Source organism: Centruroides vittatus, unplaced genomic scaffold, assembly GCF_030686945.1.
Source record: "Centruroides vittatus isolate TY-2023 unplaced genomic scaffold, ASM3068694v2 contig_854, whole genome shotgun sequence".
NCBI classification, from domain to species: Eukaryota; Metazoa; Arthropoda; class Arachnida; order Scorpiones; family Buthidae; genus Centruroides; species Centruroides vittatus.
Genome location: NW_027122558.1, coordinates 3,083,722 through 3,099,205, shown reverse-complemented (window position 1 = coordinate 3,099,205; position 15,484 = coordinate 3,083,722). Strand labels below are relative to the sequence as shown.

General features: G+C 31.8%; 1 protein-coding gene across 1 annotated transcript; it reads right to left on the bottom strand.

Moving 5' to 3' along the window:
* Positions 1-1,389: 1,389 nt before the first annotated feature.
* Positions 1,390-9,745, bottom strand: LOC136982607 (protein ABHD15-like). The gene is made up of 2 exons (XM_067279147.1): positions 9,690-9,745; positions 1,390-2,767 (listed from the first exon to the last, which is right to left on the bottom strand). The coding sequence occupies exon 2, from the start codon at positions 2,738-2,740 to the stop codon at positions 1,523-1,525; it is 1,218 nt and encodes a 405-aa protein (XP_067135248.1). The 5' UTR covers positions 2,741-2,767; positions 9,690-9,745; the 3' UTR covers positions 1,390-1,522.
* Between the last annotated feature and the right edge of the window lie 5,739 nt (positions 9,746-15,484).

The window sequence follows — 15,484 nt, the reverse complement described above, 5'->3', positions numbered from 1 at the left end:
AAATTAATGCATTCTTTACGTAAAAAAACCTCTGGATAATATTTTAAAATGAAGAATAATTCGTATGGCTTTTTAAACGTTTAAAATATTTCAAATCTTGTTTATTTATTTACTAAGAAAAATTCTCTTCTATTTATAATAATGAATAATAAATTGAAAATTTTCTAAAGGGATTGTCGAATTTGAAATGTGAAGTATTTAATTTATTTTAAGACGACGATCACAAAAGAATCGCCGCAATTCTCTTCTTCGGCATCTCCATTGTTTACCTATTGTAATTTTTTATAATATATATATATATATATAGAACAGGAAGATAATTGAAATGAATTACGGCAATTGATATAAATTAATCAAATAAGAGATGACGTTAATGAATCGTTTAACGTAACTCGTTGATTAAAAATCCACTAGAATTTCTACAGGATGCTTGCATCGATTTTAAATGTCACAAAACTACATTTTCGAATCTCGTACGAATCTTCTGCAATATTTACATATTTAAGCTTTGAAGTTTTTACTAAACTTTTCGGTTTATTTATGTAAATATCTTCTCTTAAATATTTGCTACTTGGAAAATTTTGTTATTTTAAAAAGAGGAAATTTGTTTACTTATTGCATAAACTAAAAACAAATACAAAATTCCGTTTACTTTTGGAATTTTAATACTTTATCGATATATAGATCGTTCTAATTTAGAACTTAATATATTTTTGCAATCGAAATTCGATTTGAAGTATACTTTAGAGAATTTATATACAGTATTTATTTTACCGAAACTTAAAACATTCTCAAAAATCTCTTTACGTTTTATTTTAAAGAACTTACGTATTAAAATTTCATTAAATTATTAAACTACGTCGAACACAAAACTAAAAATAAATGAGGAAAATATCGAGTGGCAAACGAAGCAATTATTCGAGTCATTTTAAAACGTATTAATATATTACGTTTCCGTGTTTATCAGTAAGTGAATTACTTTAAATTTGCTTTTAAAACGAATCTAATAAATCTATAAAATTTAATAACTTTCTCATAATTACGTCTAAAACTTTACAAAATACCCGCAGGTAATTATAACGGAGAGGATGAATAACGTTATGGGAACGGAGCAACGGATAAATTCAGTGTTTCGGGTCATCAAAACACAATCGAGACTCCCGTAAAATCCTCTCTTACTACACAAACTCGTAATATAAATATATTTTAATATCAATTTTAATATACCGTAAAAACTTCTTCGAAAGCCTTTCAATAAACAATAAAAAAGTACGTATCCGGTTATAAAACTAAAGAACCCGAAGGAGTATATCTTCTATCAAATAAGGTAGAGTATTATGATTTACGGGGTTCTTTATTCCAGTTTATACCGAGAAAGAAAGCGTGCCATTACGTAATAAATTATATTTTATTCACTTTCTGTAACGTCGTTAAGCATTTGGATAAATAAGAAATATAAATAACACCGGCGGTGTTATTTATTGTCTTTGTTGTCGGAGAAGGAACGAAAATATCGGAGGTTTCACTGTACGTTCTGAAGGAGAGCGGCTTTGGTAATTTGTTCTTCCACGGACGAAAATTCCAAAGTCACTTTAATAAAATCTAAAGTCAAAGAATTAGCCCAGGATCGAGGGAAGAGAGCACCCGACTGGAAAAAGCAGCAGTGGCCTCCGTTAGCGGTTTCCACCAGAATCATTTGAGGATAGACTCGAAAAACGTGGTAAGGAACGGCCGTCCGGGGCACGAGAGGATCGTCTTTACTACTCACGCACAAAAGAGGAACCGACATTTCGTCGGCGTCTCTCAACGGAGCGTTCTTCTCCCAATATTCGTCCCAATTGCTGCAATTGCACATCTTCCAGTAGACCCGTTTCTCGAATTCCGGCGCGGTGCGACTGAGAAGGGCGGCATTCGAATCTATCGCCTCGGACAAAACATGCGCGTGTGGACCGAGAAACCTGCGAAACGACAAAAGACGAGAAAAGTCGTAGAAGAGAGGCAATCCGCGTTTGTAAAGGCTTTCGGGATCGAAAATGGGCGATATTGCCACTCCCGCCGTTAGATCGGCCGAACTGCCGTACTCCCCCAAGTAAGACAGGAGAAGATCCGCCCCTGTTCCGTAGCCGACTACGGAAAGACGGAGGCCGGAATGTTGGCTCCTGATGAATTTGACGGCCTGCCGAAGATCGGAAGGATCTCCGTAGGATTGGAACTTGGGAGTGGTGAGCGGAGAACGTCCGTGTCCTCTTCTGTTATAAACCACCGGATGAAATCCCTTTCCCATGGCCCTTCGACTCATCTCTCCCACGTCCACGGCATCTTCCGTGACGTTGGGTATTATCAGTAGCAAGTGATGGTCGTTTAAAGAGTTCCTCCACGCTCTCTGGCAAGACCAGACGGCCCAATCGAGCGACACCAATCCGCGATCTTTCAGTTGTAGGTATTGTCGCCGATAGCGAACTTCCGGACAAGGCAGCAGATAACTTATCGATGCTTGAACATAAGGGTTGTAAGCCCAGAGTGGAGGATAGTAAGGTCGACGTAGATCGGGTATTCGATCCAGAAGAAATCGAGAAAATATGGATTCTTTGTAATGAAGAGTGGGAAAGTGTCCTCGGGATTTGTTACAATTGCCAAACAGCAAGTGGTAGAAGAGTGCCAGGATAAACACCGCGGCGCTACAGGTCGATATGGGGGTAAAGATCAAGTAGTTCAATAACTGATCGGAATCGAATATCATCTGCACTGGCCACGACTGTTTCCTTACCTGAAACGAGATAAAGTAATTAAACAGTTATTAGTTACCACGCCGTATCGGAAAAATAACAAAAGCACAAAAAATGAGAGTGGTGTTTGTCAATTGTTTTACTCGGTTTCCGTTCCGATAAGCTTATAAAGTGGTCAAAACTAGTTTACCGAATCTTATTTCCGACGGTCTCCGGAGTGTGAACTTTGGTCTTTATTCGATAAATTGCATTAAGGCTAAGGACGAAAGAGAAGTTTTAAAGACATTTTTACCAAACAACACAAAGAATAATCCCGGAAAACTAAATAATATTTTCGAGACGGTTTCCATACATTTAATTTTTGTTAAAATAGTAAGAGAATTGGGTCTATTTATCATTTTAGTCGTAATTCCTAGGTAAATCGAGATTCATCGTTAGAAAAACCAATAGGATTATTATATTGGAGTGTTTTTTTTATATATAAAACATTTACCATAGAGCCTTCTCTCGTGAATAATTCCGGATATTTGATTTCGTGTGTGAAAATTTCGCTGATTTAGTTACGTATTCGAATGTTTTCAAACTCGGACGAATTCGATATTCTCGAATTGTTTTACAGAAGAAATATTCTGTAACGACTTTCGATTTCTAAGAAACTCGACTAAATTGAAAAAAAAGAAGGTTTTTCGGGTGGCCATCGCAAGGGTCGTATTAACTTCATCTTTTCCGGAGCCGAGATATAAGTTATCAAAGTAAAGCTTTGATGGCATCTTTTATTGCCTCGTAATTCCATAAATTATTTTAACTGTTTTATAGCACTTCTAATAAAAAGTCAACTATTCCGTCGACATTAGAGCCGTTGTTTCCTATGAAAATAGCAGTTTTCTGATAGGAGGCATTTATAAATCTTTGTTCGATATTTTCTTTTCGTCTTGCCCATCGCCGGAACTTTGCTCTTTTCCACAAAGTTCGATACCGTAAACAAGATTAATTGATGCGCTGGAACATCGACTGTGGAAGGAGGAGATTCGAATAACTCTCTAGGTCTATATAGAATAGAAATTATTATCCGTATTACATTGTATCATTGTTAGAAAATTGCCGACATAAATTATAGATATTTGTTACGACACAAAGAAATAAAGATCGTTATTTCTTACTTTTCGGTAATGAATATTTTTAGACGAGATAAACCATCGTAATTACCGCAATTTTCTTTTAAACTTTCGATAAAACTGGTGGAGGCCAGTTTAAGGAGTTTCCGCACACGGAAAATTATGAATGGAGAACGTTATGCAGAAATTCATAATAAAAAAATTGTGTCAGAATAGAAATGCGTGGAGTGCTGTCCAAATCAAACAACTGAGCAAATTTTATAGTTAATGGACTCCCACGAATCTTTCTTAACGTCTAATCGAGTTAGGAAAGATTTCAGAAAAAATAAACTCAATAAGCGGCGGGACCTTCTTTCATGCAGCGCATAAAGATGGAAAAAAAAGGCGTTTGAAAAAAGAAGAAATCGAGTTTTTCATTGGCTGGTTATTTTGTCAATAGCAATCATTCTGCAGAACGAACATGGTGAATAAACACAACACCCAATCGACAAAATCATTCCATTCGTTTCCAGATTCGGCACTTCATTGCCCGGTTGAGTTTGACAATTGATCAGTTTTAATTTGTTAAACATAAATTACCATTGTTTACCTCGATATATTATATCGAGAAAGTGGTTTTAATATGTTATGCAACTACAATATAAAAACATTCAGTCTTGATTCTGGGTTTTTAGTGTTACTTTCACATAATCAAGAAGGAGATCGGCTTCTGCGGAGAAACAAAAGAGAAGAGAACACGTCGCACGGGAATGGGAATTTCTTCTCTTTGCATCAGTCTTTGTACGAAATGAATGCGCCGGTTGTTCGAATCTACAACACCAATCATAATTTACTCCGGCAATGATATTGTTAGGGAATAACATCGTATTAGAATCGATTCAATATCTTGTGAAGGATGTGACAATATATATAAATAATGTTGTCTACGGTTGTTTTTTGATTGACACGTGAAAATTTATTTTCATATGTCAATCAGAACAAATTTATTTTCGTATGTCTATTACAAAACTTAACCGCGACATTGTTTACAAAAAGATAATAATAGCGAAAGAAGAAGGCGGTGTCGGCAAGGGACGAAAGCGATCGGCTAGAAAACGGGTCCGATGAAGACATTACTTGACTCTTTCTCGGTTATCCGCCACTAAATAACGATCATTTCCTTTGTCGCCATCGACGACATCGTTAGCCGCCACACCACCTCGGAAATTACTTCGTCCTAAATCTGTTTTAACTTCCAACAATTTACAAAATTAAATTTCGTATCGAGTAATATTCTATAATTCTATTTTTGCCCGACGTTTTCCGAAAAGGTAATAAACCGTGTAATAAGCTTCTTTTTTTCCCGTGCTTCATCCTCGATTTTCTCCTTTCTTACAACAGAAAATTTCGGGTAATTTTCGAAATTACTCGAATATGCGGACCGTTTTTTTTTACTTAATGGAAATAAATAACAACAATCATTTTTTATTATTTCTGGAGTAACGTTAATGAAAATATATAAAATGGTTTTTATAAATTACGAATCGTGTATATTTATACGAATAATATTCATACTTTTTAAATTATTCTTTATCGTGTTCTAAATATTACTCTATAACTAGAAAACTACCGACAAATTAATATCATTTATCTGTAAATAAATATATATATGAGAATGTTTGTTTGTTTGTTCGCTATACACTCCTAAGCCGTTCGACTAATTTCTACGAAACTCGGCAATTACGTTCAAATACTTGTAACTTAGATAATATCGTAATCATACCCCAAAATATGTATTGAATTTCTATAAATCAATTAATTTCTATCTACACTCGATTTGCTGATTTACACGTAGCGCCATCTATTAGAAAAAATTTAACAAAATAATAAACTAAATATAATTCTTAGAAATAAGGATAAAACTTTTTAAAATATATATTATATTCATTTAATTTACTGCGACAATGATATAGAGTGAAATACACGCGCTATTACTGCGACAGTAGCATATATCACTTTCCTGAAAGTGTTATCACGTGGAAAGTCTATAAGTATTTAATTTTCTACATCTAACGACTCGGGTTTTTTCATTTCTAAACGGTACTTTCTTAATTCTAGTAAGTGTCCTACGGTAGTCGAGTGGGTTCGGGCATGGACGACGGGTTGCGGACACGTGAAAGAATTCAGGGTTTTCTTGGCGTTAGTTAAACCAAATAAACCAAACTAATTCTAACCGGCGATTATTTATTGTGACATCGTTACAATGTTGGGCTGCAAGTTTTCGTCAGAATGTTCTCAATTCTTTCAGTGCTGTCTTGACCCTGTACGTCATACTATTCCTATTAGGAATAGAGTCGTTCTGGTTATCTAATTCCGTTTAGGGGAAATTTTGAATTAAAGTAACGTGACTTGTAGTTTGTATCGGATGCTCGCATATAATTAATCTGGCTTCCTGACCCTAAGTTTTCCATGTTTGGTCTTGACTTTCATCTACCTAACTCCTTTCTTGAGATTAAGGAAAGACAAACAACAGACAGACACACAGGTGGATGACAGTCAGAAGTTATGTCTACAATTTTTTCAAATTGCAGCACAATAATTTTCCTATAAACTCAATAATTACGAGAACGTACTTCCCACGTAGTTTATATAATCTGCTGTCAAAATTTAAACACTTTATTATCACATAAAGGCAATTATTCTGACATTTTAACAAGATTTTTTATATTTAAACAAGTGTTATATCGAGTCTTTCGGACGTTAAGGTTAGTACTAAATAAGCTAATAATATTAATCTTAGCAGTTGTTATTTTTTTGCCCGAGCAATCTGCTAGTTTTCTTATATTTTTGCATCAATTCAAAAAATAGCATAAAGTCTCATTTTAATTTAATTGAAAAGAAGGTATTTTTAAATCGAAATATAGCAAATTTGTTTTATTAATAAAAAGAACAAATTCATCGGGTGTAAAAATAATTAAAATAATGGCATTTCGTATAAAGTTTCCAACCATAAAGACGAATGTTACGGATGCGGAAAGAATTACCGAAGCTAGAATGATGTCTGTTAGACGAATGGAAGGTACAGTACACTAGAAGAGAAGAGCTGCTAGGATCAATTGCCACGCGTAGAAAAATAATATCGAGAGAATTATGGATGCTGCTGAGTCCTAATTTCTTCCCTAGAAAAGTTTAACAACAGATGTTACACGATACAATAACAATTATTAACAATTGTTGGTAACATTTTCTTTGAATTGCCGTCGTTATCTAAGAGAGAAGAGCGGAACGACTCCACTTTAAAACGTTTAATACGAAATTTTCCTGTCTTAAACCTGATTATTGTTACGACCCACTAAACTTATTTATAATTTAAAAACCGATGAAAATGCAATAGAGAAATCATTAATTACCCGGATTAATAAATCATTGGTGTGCGGGTGCACTTGGAAATTTTGATGCTTCAACTCGTTTGCCTCTATTCAATGCCGATTTATACGGCATTATTTCATTTCAAAACTTTCGCCTTAATTAATTTACACCCCCATTGTCTACCCATACTTCTAGAGATTGAAAATATCTTTAAAATCTTGGCAATATTCCATATTCGTACGTAAGCAAAATTAAGATTAATAATTATACTTTTTAAGAAGTAAAAAAACAATTTGAATATACATAAAATAAATAGGTTATAATTTATAACACAGGCCTAATAATTATATAAGCTTACGTCGAAGCGTTTTAATACCCTCTGTCGAATATTATCTTGCCGAAGTCCAGATAAACGTACTGTACGTAAATATAATGTCATTACACGAAGAAAAGATCTGGTAATGAATAACCTAAGTCAATATAATAAGCTTATTAAAGATCAAAGAATATTTTTGGAAAATGAGAAAGTACAGTGAAGATAACCAGCTTAAAAGAATTTCTTTTCTAGTTAACTGCAAGACGTCGATCAAATATCTTATAAAATAACGTCCGATGCCGATAGAAGGCATACAAACTACTTATCGATCCAAAAATTCCAGTCCGTTTCCTACGTTCTTGGACAGTAGATGTATGTAAATGAGTATAAGGCCTATACGGATTTACTTATTATTTTATTTGAGTTTTTGGTTAATGTTACCTTTGGTGCCAAGATGGCGGCTCGTCTCCGATTCCAGCGAGGAAACAGCGGGACGCACGTTCTAACCTAACCTAACCTATTCTAATAAATTACCATAATTATTAGCAACCAAATTATTAGTTAGGTCAGAACGTGCCTCCCGCTGTTTCCTCTCTGGAATCGGAGACGAGCCGCCATCTTGGCACCAAGGGTAACATAAACTGAGTTTTTAAAATAAGTCAAGCGGATACAATACGAAATTATGTATTTCAAAATAAACAATTTTCTTTTTTTAAAACCCCAAAATTTAGTGCACTGGCGTCATTTAGAAAATTAGAATTTTTGTTTTTGGGCCAAGTTTCCTTGTATTTTTACATTCGTCAAGTGTTAGGCTATAAAAGCGTTTTTCAGATAAAAACCTATCTTGTATTTATAAGTAGATAAGCCCTAAATCACAATTTTATTTCCCTTTAAAGAATATCAAAATAAGTAAGTAAATAGATTCAATTTAGTAAATATAAACACGGACTAGATATTGATATTTTCATAAATTTTGCAAGAAATAAACTGTCCGAATTAGCGAATATTTAAAAATATTTTCCATATAAAACATAAAAATCTAGTTATTGCTTATAAATCTATCGAGAGCGTGGATCTTCTGACATTTTGTTTTATTTTATTAAACAAACATTTATATTGCAGAACGAACACTTACTCTACTAAAATGAGATACTTTTTTTTCAATTTTCGGATAAAATAAACTATTCTAATAGAAAAAATACGAGACATTCAATTATAAACAATTCGAAATTTCGCATTTTTCAATTTATTATTACAAAAGTTTTTCTTTTCTTCACAGAAGAATATAATAGTAAATAATTCAGGACGTATTTCTCTCTCTGTAATCCCTATTTTTAAATTATAATGAAAGTGCGGGTCGTTTCTGCGTATTCAAAATACGTAGAAACGAGGGGAAAAATACACGAATTCGTCGTGCACTAGATTCAAAATATAGCGATAGGATCGGATTTTGAACGGATGCAGTTCCTTTTAAAGAAATGATTAAAAACATCCTGTGTACTTGCTTTAAGAATAATTTTTCATTTTTTTTTTTACCAAATTGTGATCAATGGTATCTTGCAACGATTCACATAACACCGATCGATTCTTTTCCTCGTCATTTTTTTTATATAGCTTTGTATAGCTTAATCTATAGAAAATGTGCTTTTGTCACTTGCTGATATTTTTGCAACGACGTAAATCTCTTGTCTTTTATTCCGATTTATTGCTATTCGAAGGTACGCACTAAGGTTCGGGGTTTAACCCCTTTCATTTTGGAAATAATTATAGAATTAAATAGAACGTATACTACGTACTTTTATTGTAAAAATTAGTAAACGACGTTTCGTTTTTAAATTCCCACCCTTTTAAAAATCCAGCATGAGAGCCCTATACTGTTTCGTTATTTTTCGATGTAAACAAACTGTAAAATCAATCGTAAATTTTCCGTTTGTAGGTAAAAAATACCGGATCGAATCTACAGAGACGTTAATTATAAATTAGTAAACAAATAACGCCCTCGTAATGTGCAGTATATAGTACTGTACTTACATTTGGAGACAGGAAAAAAATACATTATTTAACTTAAAAGCAAATTACATAAAATATCCGCGTATATAACGTATATATTGTCTTTTCGACGTATTATTTATAAGATTATAGAAGATTACGTTACGTTAGAAAACACTTACACGTCACTGTCACCCGCCAAAGTGGGGAACGTCGAGCCGCGCCGAATGTCACCGCTTCGTTCTTCTCGCTCGCACCAGCGCCACCTACCGCAAAAGTCGGAGAAGAACACAAGAAGTTCAATTAACAATAGATATTAACAACAATAAGAATTCATCTACACATTTCTTCTCGACTTTAATTAATTGAAAATAATTATCATTTTTAATATTAAGATATAAAATTTTTATACTCGAATTTCTCATTACTCAGTAATTGTTATTACTATTTTAACTTTTATAATAAATTATTTGTTAATTAATTAAATTATATTTTATAAAAATTTAATCTGTTTCTACGGGATAATAAATTTATTCAATTTATAAAATTTAAACGAATAGTTACTAATTTTGTTTATTTTTTATATTTTATTACTTCTATTATTTTAAATCTAATCTTATTAAAATAATTTTTAAAAAATTGTATCGGATAAATAATAAATTTAGATGCGATCTTCGAAAGCAAAATAATAAAGACTATTTAAAAACAAAAAATAATAACGAGAAATAATAAGTACAAGTTCCAGTCAGAATTTTATTCTCAGCGGAAAGGAGCTTACGGTTTCTTTTATTCGTTTATCCTTTTTGTACACTTGCCAACAACAACTTGCGCCAGGAAAAATAAAATAAAATAAAAAACCGTTTAAAATTTTGCAAAGTGTTGAATTCAGAAATAAAAAAAAAACTCTCCTAATCTCGGTTTTAACGTCACAAACGAAACTCTCGAGTCATTTTGTACTCGTTTTATATTAAAACTTAGAACCTTTTCGGTTAATGTTACCTTAGGTGCCAAGATGGCGGCTCGTCTCCGATTCCAGCGAGGAAACAGCGGGACGCACGTTCTAACCTAACCTAACCTATTCCAATAATTTTGTTGGTAATAATTATGGTAATTTATTAGAATAGGTTAGGTTCAGGTTAGAACGTGCGTCCCCACTGTTCTCGCTGGAATCAGAGACGAGCCACCATCTTGGCACCTAAGGTAACATTAACCACTTTTCTGTGACTCGAATACTTTTAAGACACGTTTCTAATCAGCCGTTAATCAAACTTGCCTGTTTTTCATACAAGGAAAAAAATCTGTACTAGAAAATAAAAAAAAAATTATATGAAATTTAATTGAATAATGTAAAAGCCGTGTCGTCCAAATGATAAAAGAAGAAAAAAAAAAGCATTAAGAAGAGTCCATTTTAACGAAATAATAAATAAAAACTTTAAAAATATAAAGTAATTTTTGGGTCTTAAGGACTTTTTAAATTCGATACAGTTTTTTATTTATTAAACTAGGCAATAATTCTCCACGTTTCGCTAATAATGTAAAGGATAATTAATCGGTTATTAGTGAACGATACGTTTTTAAAATTGAAATTTAAATTATTTTTTATGCAATTTTTTACCTTTTACTTCTTAATTATGATTTAAATAAAAAGACAAAAGAGAGAAGAAAAAGGAGAAGAAAAAAGTAATTATTTGATATCCTCGGGAAACAAAATGTAGAATAATAAAGCAGGTAAGAAGAAAAAATAAAAGTTTAAAATTAAGATTTAAGGATCATTTACCGTTTACACCCGTAATAACAATTAAAAAAATAAGTTTACTTTTATTATTTATACGAAAATTAATCTTTTTAAAACTCGAGTTTGTTTTTACACGCGAAAGAAACAAATTTTAAGGATTAAAGAAAAATCGTGTATATATATATTTTTTAAATATAAGCAATATATTTACATAACTTAAATATATTCTTTAGAAAACGGACTTACGAGAAAATTTCTATTTGCATAAGCGAAATTTTATCTTTATGAATCCCATTAAATTATAACTCCTTTAGTTGATGTAAACAAATATGAAAGATAAAATCAATCAAGTGCTTGAAAGATACATTTGCATAAGATAAAATCCGGACGAATTTCTAAAGGAAATGCAAATTGAAATGTAAGAAAGAAAAATCCCACGTTTTCTGACGCATTATTTAGGGAAAAGTAACCTTCGTTATACGCTTCTATTGTATATTAATGTCTTTTTATATAATTTGAAAGATTTTCTAAAGTATTATTTGTTCGATAGAAAAGATTTAACCAGCTTTACATTCTCAACATCTTGTTAATTTGTTTAAAAAAAACGGTTAATGTTACCTATGATTCCAAAATGGCGGCTCGTCTCTGTTTCCAGCAATAGAAGAAAGGAAACTGTGGGGACGCACGTTCTAACCTAACCTATTCTAATAACGTTGTTGGTAATAATTATGGTAATTTATTAGAATAGGTTAGGTTAGAACGTGCGTCCCCACAGTTTCCTTTCTTCTATTGCTGGAAACAGAGACGAGCCGCCATTTTGGAACCATAGGTAACATTAACCAAAAAAACTATTAATCTTTCTACTTTCTTAACTTAATTACTGTAAATAAATAAAGTTAACAAGTTTTCGGCCGGATTTTTACGAGTACTTTAATACACGAATTTTTAGAAATGTGTACTGAATGCCATTAATTGATACAGTTAGCCTATATAGGCCTATATTCTAGTCAGTTATAATACGAGGTTAATATAAATGTAGTAAACTTTAGGGATGATATAAATAACCTCTTATTATCTTCATTCAGAGATAATATCGATTACGCGAAAAATATATGCGATTGCTTTTTACGCGTGTTAAATGCCGCCATTAAGTTTGTCAAATAAAACGTTAACGAAATTGTTTTATTACAAAAATAAACGTAAAATCAATTAAGAGGAAGATCATTAATCAGTCGACGATCGTTCTCATTAAATTTATCTCTGAAGATAAGAATTTTTTCCCACGATAATGACGCATGTTTTGGAAAGATGTTTGAAAAATGGAATCATAAAATAAATTTATGATTATCAAGCTCCCATCGATTTTTCGACATTCTTTTAACGGATGTTTTCGACCAATCGCTAATCTTCGTTAAAAAATTGTTAAAGGTCGTGTCCCGTTTTTTCTTTTAATTCTCTTGTCTCTAACAGTATATATTTAATATTTATGACCGAAATCGGTGACGACATAGGGGAGGAGAAGGGGGAAGTGCTCCCTTAAAGAGAAGGTCACAAACAAGTAAACAAGTTTCAAAAAATAAAAAGAAAACAGCGCGTGCTTACTTAATTTGTTAATGTTACCCTCGGTGCCAAGATGGCGGCTCGTCTCCGATTCCAGCGAGGAAACAGTGGGAGGCACGTTCTAACCTAACCTAACCTATTCCAATAATTTTGTTGGTAATAATTATGATAATTTATTAGAATAGGTTAGGTTAGAACGTGCGTTCCGCTGTTTCCTTGCTGGAATCGGAGACTAGCCGCCATCTTGGCACCGAGGGTAACATTAACCCTTAATTTTTATAATGCTTAAATAGCATTACAGAATGAAATTATTTTTATTATAAATTTTCATAAAATGCCAGCAAAAGTTTCCAAATTTCTGACTAAGATTTCGATGTAGAATGTTCTTTATAATTCTATTTTATGGATATTATCGATTAAGTAAATTTACTGTAGTAGTAGTATTATATAAATAACGAGATTAATCACAAAATTAAATAAGATAATCGAATGTATAAGCTTATTTATTTTGAGTTTTAATAGCTTGTAAATGATAGATATATTTTTTGTACATTCTTGTAACGTTAGTAGCTTACACAATTTCGTACATTTTCGAAAAAATAATTAATGTACGATTAGAATAGTGATTAATACTAATTAAATTATATGATGGTTTACATTAATTAATTGTAATTATTTTTTTTTCGTAAAAAGAAAATCAATTGGCGATACGACTTTCCTTAATAACTTACGAATGACTACTGATACTAAAAATACTTTAGAGTAACAATCGAATTTAAAATTTTATGCAATTAGCTAATTAATTAATAATCAGTAATTAAAACGAAAATAATTTCTTTGAAATTGCTTTATAAACCCATCAAATAATTGTTGGAAATGGGAAAATATTAAACTCGATTATCATTATTGTTTTCTTTTGACTTCGGTTTCATCTTAAAACGTTAACAATAAAGTATAAAAATAATTTTTTTTTTTTAAAGGAATTTTCTCCGTTTTGGAGGAGTTGGTTTTATAATCGGACGAACCGGAAATAATATCGATATTTATGATATTTTTATAAAAGGTAGAGAGCCAATAAACGATCTTATTACATTGGTTAAAGCAGAAATAAAACGATCCATAAAAGCCAAAAACCATCGATAAAACGTTATAGGATCGTTAACATCGATACATTAGTTGCTTGGGAGGAGAACGAGTGAACGGAGATCTTTAATTTTCTATTATCTTTAGTAAAATGAAAAATATTTTTAATTCCAGTATGAATATTTATTGTACATTCCCATTGTCGTCCGTCCGTCTGTCCGTCGTCTTTCCTTAATCTCGAGAATGGAGCTAGATAGACGAAAGATGAGATCAGATATGGAAAGAAAACCTTAGGGGAAGCAGGCCCGGATTAATTATATAAGAACTTCCCATGCAAACCGGAAGTCACATTATTTCAATTCGAAAAAATTTCTTCCGAAAATGGAGGCCGGCACGACTCTATTGTTAAAGGAAAAGTATGATGTACGGGGGCAAGCCATTGTTAATTTGAGGTGGAGAGCATATATTCTAAATTAAATAAATTAAAAATATGATTAAAAATTGTTTTTCTTTATATAAAAGATGAAAGCATTATATTCAATTAATAAAATAAAAAGAATTAAACTTAATTCTTTAATTCGAACCCAAAAAAGTCCTTCAATTTATTCTGATTTTAAAACTAAGGAGGTCGGTCAGTAGTTTGATAGGCCTTTTAGTAAATTAAATTTAAGTATCAAAATTACAACAACTACGCAATTCATATTAGAAATAAATGTAGATTAGCCCGCTTTAAATATTATAAATATTTAAAGAAAAATTTATTGTTAGAGATTGATTAGACGACACAAAGCTAAGAGTTTGCAGAACTTATAAACTCCTTCGATAACGTAATTTACTAACTCGTAAGTTGGAATTGCGGAAGCAGAAGAAACTATAAGATATATTTGAAATAATTTATGTGGTCAGACGAAGGACAATAAGATTTTTATCGTAGATAAAATACTGCAAAGACAAAATGTCAAGATTTAAAATTAACTTCAGAAATGTAAACGGAAACGAAATTAATTCAATAGCTAAGTTTAAAACACGATAAAAAATAAATTTTAAATAATTTCGGCTCTGTTATAGGTTATAAAAGTAAAAAACATTACTCAAAAACAACCCACAAAGACATCCGAGAAGTGGATATGAATTTCGTGGAAATCGAATAACCGCATTTCGATACGAAAAGAGTTTATTTAAATAAATAAAAATGTCAAATTTTAAAGACAGACCCTTAATTAATGTATAATTTATAGCCTATACATCACCAGAATACAGTTTAAAACTTAGAAAGTAGTCCTCGTATTTTTCGAATATATTATTAGATTGATCCCGTAAGATTATCCTTTATCTTACCAAAATGAGGACGTGTGTATATTTTTATTACGGATTGGACCGTATAATAATACATTTTTATGTATTCTCACGAAAAAATTTAACGACTGTTTTATAAATCCGACTAATGTAATTTTGGTATATTTGCCGTCTCGACCGGTAGAACTTTTAAAATATTATTATTTTTAGAGCCCACGTAAACCGGGCTGGCGAAGACTGTAAAAAAGTAATGGTACTTAACAAAATTCTAATAAAAACACTCTCGGCAAAAATAAAAATTTAATATCAGTTTTAT